Below are 6,848 nucleotides of genomic sequence, written 5' to 3'. Positions count from 1 at the left end.
AAGTTGTTGTTGTTATTATTATTATTATTATAACACTTTAAAACCAGGCACAGAAAATTTCAAATTTTGTTACATAGTGCAATCTATATGCGGTTGATGACCTGATTATTTGTTGTTGTTGCTGTTTTATTTCTGACTCATGAAGCTCAAGATGAGCCTATCATGGGGTTATCTTGGCAAGACTTTGTCTTATTTTGAGAGAGAGTGTGGCTTTCCGGAATTGTGGGAGTTGAAGTCCAAAACATCTGGAGGGCCGAAGTTTGCCCATGCCTGATCTAAGTCATGAATAAAGATGTTGAACAGACCCAGGCCCAGGACTGAACCCTGCTTATGGCCATCTTGTTTATTCCTCTGCTTCTCTCCTTAGGTTTCCATTTGGTGCACGTTTCCTTTGTTCTGTTTACGAGAGCCTTTTTCCGGTGTGTGTGTTTGTTTCTCTGTTTCTCACGGCTAACTTCTTCTAACACTATGACTGCCTTCAGCTTGTTTCTTTTTCATACTATCGTGATTGATCAACCAAATGAAATCAGGCCCCTTGTTGCCCCGTTCACTCCCACAGAGCGCGGGCGCGCGCCCGCCTCAGAGGTTTAACTGGCCTGGCGCCTCGTAAAGAAGGCACGCACGCACGCGCCCGTGTGTATGTGTGCGCGCGCACAAGCCCAGCGAGCCAACTTTACATAAGGCGGCCTCCTCTTCTGAGGGGTATTGAAAAAAAACAAAAACGACCGTTACGTAAAAAGCCCCGCGCGCGGGCGGGTAGGCGAGTGGCAGAAGCGGCCTGGGCCTGTGGCGACGGCGGTGGCAACGAAGAGGCCTCTTCTTTTTCTCCTCGTCAGGAGGAGGAGGAGGGGCGGCAGGAGCCTCGCCTTCCCTTCCCCACGTGCTGGTCGCGGGGCATGTGCGGCGGGCTCACCGGGCCCGGAGACAGAGAAGGCGGTGCTGCCGGGGAGAAGAAGGAGTTAGTTATACAACCGCTGGGCGTCGTTGCATAAGCGCCCAGAATAGTCTCCTGCTTCGTGAGGGAGAGGAGAAGGGAGAGAAAGAAAGCCAGCCCTGGACTCCTCCCCTTGACCCCGTCGAAGGAAGGAAGGAAGGAGCGGAGCCCACTCCCAAGCAAGGCGTTATGAAGAGAACGCTTAGATAGAGCGGAGAGGAAGAGAAGGCCGCGGCGGAGAGGCCTAGCTCGCCATGGGGCGCTAGAGGCACCACACCCACTTCGACCATGGAGCTCAGCCCCGGCGCTCAGCCCCAGCCTTGCGCGGAGATGCTGCAAGTGGCGGAAGAGGCCTTCCGCGGGGGCCAGTTCGCGCTGGCGGCAGAGATCCTGAGCTCGCAGCTGGCCGAGTTGCCGCAGCCCGAGCGGGGCCTGTGCCTGCGCCGCGGGGACGCCTTGGCCCGCGCCGGGAGGGTGGCCGAGGCCCTGGAGGCCTACAGCGCCGCCGCCCGGCAGGCCCGCCTTCGCCCCGAGGAGCTCCGCCAGCTCGCCGAGGGCCTGGCCCTCACTCTCCGGCACAAGGAGCTGCGCCTGCCCCCTTGGCCCGGGCCCGGGAGAAGCGGCGGCGAGGCCGGCAATGGCACCACTGCCAACAATAACATCTCTCCCTCCGCTGCGCCCGACCCCTCCTGCTGCCGGCCCCCGGAGCCCCTAGGCTGCCCGCTTTGCCTGCGCCTCCTCGCCGAGCCGGTGACCCTGCACTGCGGGCACACCCTCTGCAAGCGCTGCGCCGCCCAAGGAGCCGAGTCCTCATCCCCGTCCCGGTGCGGCGCTTGCCCTGCTTCTTCGGACCGCCCTCCCGGCGCCCTCCTTGGCGCCCTCCGGGTCAACGTGGTGCTGGGCAACCTGCTGGAGAAGTGGTTCCCCGGACAGAGCCGGGCGCGGCGTCTGGGCCTCGAAGCGGAGGCCCTGAAGGAGAGGCAGGACCTGCCCGCCGCCCTCGACAAGTATAACCAGGCCCTGGAGCTCGGTGAGTCCAAGAAGCCCCTTCCCCACACCCGCCCCAAGGGCCTCCCTCAGGAAACATCCGCATCCCTGCTCACCAAAAGCAACATTTTGATCTCAAAGAAGGTTCTTTGGGTGTGTCTATACACCGGAATGAATGAGCTTTGACACTGTTGTCGAAGGTTTTCATTGCCGGAATTACACACATTTTCTGCTTTGAACTGGAATATATGGTAGTGTGCACTCACATAACCAGTTCAAAGCAGATATTGTGGGATATTCTGCCATGTTATTCTAGGTTATATGGCTGTGTGGAAGGGGTCTGGGTTGCTGTGAGTTTTCCAGGCCTTATTGTTCCAGAAGCATTCTCTCCTGAAGTTTCGCTCACATCTGTGGCAGGCACCCTCAGAGCTTGTGAAGTCTGTTGGAAACTAGGCAAGGGAGGTTTATATATCTGGAAGGTCCAGGGTGGAAGAAAGAACTCTTGTCTATTGGAGTCAAGTGTGAATGCTGCATTTAATTACCTTGATTAGTGTTGAAAATCCTTTCAGTTTCCAGGCCTGGAAACTGAACACAACTGTGTAGATGCACCCTATACCTCCCAGGATTCCATAGTATTAAGCCATGGCAGAGACCGCCTAGTCAAACTGCATTAATACTACAACCCTATCCAAAGTGCCATTTAAACTCAGGCATAATTCCACATATGTGCCAGATTTGCTTGGCTTGGAAAGGAGGTAAGCAGACCAAGTTACATTTATCTACCCTGCTTCTTATCTGTGGGGTGACTAAGGATTTCTGGGGAAGGGGTGGAGAGAAGAGGATGAACAGGACCCCCCCCCCCCCCCTTAAAATGATACCCCCCTTTCATAGATTCGGTGTTGCCACCTATGACCCACTGGGATTTCTAAATACACTTCAGTAGGCAGTCTTGTGGCATGAAATAAATAATAGATGAAAGTTATATGAATCATGATTGAGATTCCAAGTGACTTCACAACATGGAAGTGTTTGTGAATAGGGGGCTGTGTGTTGAGGACAAGATGTTTGGAAAGAGTAGGCTTTTGTTACATGGAGAAAAATTCTGAAATAAGCTTGCTCTGAAAATAAAAGGGTGTGTCTTCCAGGGGCCTTTGCACACTGTACAATTATTACACTATGATACCATTTTAATTTCCATGTATCCTGTATGGAATCCTAGGATTCACAGTTTGGAGAGACTCTAAATCAGTGTTTTCCAAATTGTGATCTTCCAGGTGTTTGGGACTTCAGCTTTCAGAGTCCAGACAGCAAAGGCAGCTAAGGCTTCTGGAAGTGAAAAGTTTGGAAATCACTGCTGTAGAATTCTTCCTGGATAAGAATTTTAACTATCCTTCCCTAAAACTGGAACTTTTTAGGATTCCATAGAATGGGTCCATGGCACCTAATTAGGAACCATAGTCTTGTAATTGTGTAGCATAAAGGGTTCCAGGTTACAACAGTCTTCTGCAGTGTCTGGTATAGGTAGGAAACTCAAAAAATGGTAAGAGGAAGCAAAGATGTATTTTGTGGCTTCAGGACATTTTCCCTGCCGTTTGGGCAAGGGGGAATCCTCCACAAGATGAATGAATGTACGTATGACTGGATTGAAATGTTGGTTCAGTTGCTGCGTTCTCAATCTTGGGATGTATGACAGCCAAGAGGTGACAGAATGTCTAGGTCAGATTACAGTGTTAGAAGTGGATTTCATTGTACAGTAATTAAAATTCTATGGTGTAGATGCCATTGCAATTGAAATTTGGAAGGGGACACAATGCCATAGCTGAAACCACTTTTTTATTATACACTATGACAGTCAGGGTTTTAGTTACCATTAATTCCACATGGGTTTCACACACCCATGTGAGATACATAAGTCAAGCAGTCTTCAGAAAAAACAGGCCCTGCTTGTTCTGCAAGATTTTGCAAATAATAGTGAATTCTCTGTAAATAAATAACAGCAAGAAATGGAGATTTTGATTCAGGAGTTAAAAGGAGCTTAGTGCCAAATAATGCAAGAGGATGTTTGTTTATTACATATCAAGATATATGGAACCATAACGTTAGTATTACCATGAAAATGCTTGATGACAGGGGTTAAATTGTTAGTCTCAAGTAGAGGAAAGTGTTGAGTCAGCGGAATTTATGTAAGAGTTGATTCATGGGTTCCACTCTATTTGAGACTGAATTGGATGTAAGCCATTTTGAGCTATATCTTGGAGCATAGCACTTTGTGGAATTTTAGCATTTGGAAAGTCAAAAGGGAACACTTATTGTTCAACTTTTTTCATGCAAGTTTGGCTAACAGGAGTACATGTCAGTTTTGTTCTCTTTATTTCTGGCCATAGCAGTTGCTGAAAATAAATGGTATTACACTTCATACATGGCAAAGTCTCTAAGATGCAGGCAGTGTGGGCTAAAACCATTGCCAGTCCTCTTTTTCCAAAGTCCAGAAATCGAACTGATGGTCTCTTCTTTATCTTAGGGAATTCTGTATAATTTAATATAAAACTTGTACCAACAATTTCATGCAAGGAATGTTTTTAGGACTATGCAGACTTGGAGTCATATTGGATAAAGGACCAATCTAGAGCAAAGAATTTTGGCCTGATGGGTTTGTAGGAGAGCTGTGCTGGCCAATGTCCTAATTTGGCACTTGTGTAATAGCTTGGCTGAAAGTTCTTTGAGAGAGGTGTGAAGTAATGGGTTACTCTTCAGAACTGTGCCAGATCCTTTCCTGCTGTGGCATTGGGCACAGCAGGAAAGGAGAAAAATAGTTGATAGGGTTATCCATCCTCCACCAATTCTTCATTTTGAAGAGCACCCTGACTAAGATTGTGTTTTTACTGCATCAGTAAGTAGGTGGTTTTTCTTAATGGAGGGGAATAGTTGCCACCTAAGGTAAGAGATTTACTCTGCCTCACAGGAGGGCTGGGCCTGAATGTTCTGTTTCCACTGCAAATTCAAGACTGTCTGGAATATAGATAATATATAGATTCTGATGATGAAATCAGAATCAAAGAATATGATCTCCTGTTGTCGCAACATGGTATTTGAAATTCTACTAGCACCTAATGTAAAACTTAAAATTATTTTAAAATTTAGATTAATGATATTCTTCTCTTCCATATGGCTTCTTTTAAACATATCCATGTCTGTATTAATTCAGAAGAGTAATCTTTGTTTTCCCAAAACAATCAAATACTATATATACTCATGTAGAAGTCAAGGGTAGGTTTTGGGACCAAAATTACAGTTTTTGAGATGATTCATGGATAAGTCAAGGGGTAAAGTACTATTGCTTTTTTGGAACTAGCTGCCCCTGGCCACCAACAGCTTTCACCAACCAAGCAGTCAAAAAGATCAGAAGTTATGCCATGTGGGAAAAAGTAGAGGGATCCAGTTCCTCTTTTAGATTGTTCTGGAATGTCTTTCTCTATGTGATTCAGAAAAGGATATGATTCCCTTTTTTGGTCCTAAGAATTAAGATACAGTACTCATATTGACCAGCGGATAAGTTGACCCATCTTTTTTGCTTTTATTTTTTGACTAAAACTTCTAATCTGATATGTGAGTATATAGGATAGCTGTCTTTGGATGGTCAGAATGTGAATTTACCTTGAAAAGATGTTGGAGAGTACAGAGCAGGCTAAAATGCGACATAGATCTTGAATAGAGGTTGAAGAGTACAGAACAGTTTGAAATGCCATGCTTCTGAGCTTGGCTGTGTGCTGACTTTACTTTAAACTCTTGACAGGTCACCCCGAACTTCTGAAATTGTAGTAGAGAAGAAGTCTTTAGACCTCATATGTTGTTTCAAGGCCTCTGGAATCAGGTCCTTCTTGACTATCTTAATATAAGAAGGGATGTTATAGTGCGAGCGTTTTATTCCCCACTATCATATATAACTATACAGATATTCAAATGTAAAGAAGGAAAGGCTTCCAAGTAGAAGAATTTGTAATGTTGCATTAGTCCACATACAGCTGTTTTACTATAATACCAACTTGTTTGGTTCAGTGTCCAACATAAACAGTTATTTTGGAACACGTTATATACAAAGCTATCGGGATTCAACTTGGGAAAGTACTTAGTTAAAACCAATATGCATTAGTAGTGTGCATAATCACTGGATGTTTATCCCCCCCCCCCCCGGGCAAAATCCATTAGTTTAGCCTCTTTTTAACAAGTAATTCTTGTTAAACTGGAAAATCCTTAGCCCAAGTTAGAATGATAGTGAAAACACAGACACTTGTCCCTCAGTGTTTTTTTTTTTTTTTTTGGTGAATGGTGGAACTGTCTTTAAATATTAGCAATTCTAATATAGCAGTCAGTTGTAACAAGGGTTTATAATACTGGCTGGCAAAAACTTGTACATGTCTGAGGTTAATTGGCTGACAAACTATATCTGTCTTTGTGTTGTTGACAAGTGTAGCAAAACAAGTTTTTTTTACTCCTGGTTGCATTGGTTGCGATTTTCCAGCTATTCATGTTGTGGTCTGAGGCCATACTGGAAGCTTGTGAAGAAACTGGAATCTGAGAAAGTTTTCTAAATAAGGAAGAAGTTATCAACTGGTGCTAGGAGTCAGGCTCGAAGATGACATTGAATCCAGACCTGATGACACCACCCCATCACTCTTATTGTTTCTTAGATATAATAAAGCATGTAGTAGACCAGTTCCTCTTACATTGACCATTCCAGAGACCTCAAGCATATCCTGGGCTGAGGGGGAATCTGGATCAGATCCTTCATACTCACTTTAGAATAAAGAAAAAGAACAGATGTGGCTGCCAACTAATATTAGTGTGGCATTGGTTCTACATTCCAATTTTAGTGCATGACTAACCTAATAGAAGCCATAAGGCTGATCTTGCAAGAATAGCTACTTGG

The 6,848-nt window shown here is 45.4% G+C and overlaps 1 protein-coding gene across 1 annotated transcript in view; it reads left to right on the top strand.

Moving 5' to 3' along the window:
- The first annotated feature begins 631 nt into the window (after positions 1–631).
- Positions 632–6,848, top strand: part of lonrf2 (LON peptidase N-terminal domain and ring finger 2) — a 44,170-nt gene continuing 37,953 nt past the window's right edge. Inside the window, exon 1 of the mRNA XM_003227132.4 lies at positions 632–1,964. Within this exon, the coding sequence (XP_003227180.2) occupies positions 1,223–1,964 (742 nt within the window). The 5' untranslated portion in view covers positions 632–1,222. The remainder of the gene's footprint in view (positions 1,965–6,848) is intronic.

The sequence above is a fragment of the Anolis carolinensis genome, chromosome 3, assembly GCF_035594765.1.
Source record: "Anolis carolinensis isolate JA03-04 chromosome 3, rAnoCar3.1.pri, whole genome shotgun sequence".
Lineage (NCBI taxonomy): Eukaryota > Metazoa > Chordata > Lepidosauria > Squamata > Dactyloidae > Anolis > Anolis carolinensis.
Note: the sequence above shows the minus strand (reverse complement) of the source record. Positions and strands in the feature narration are given on the sequence as shown.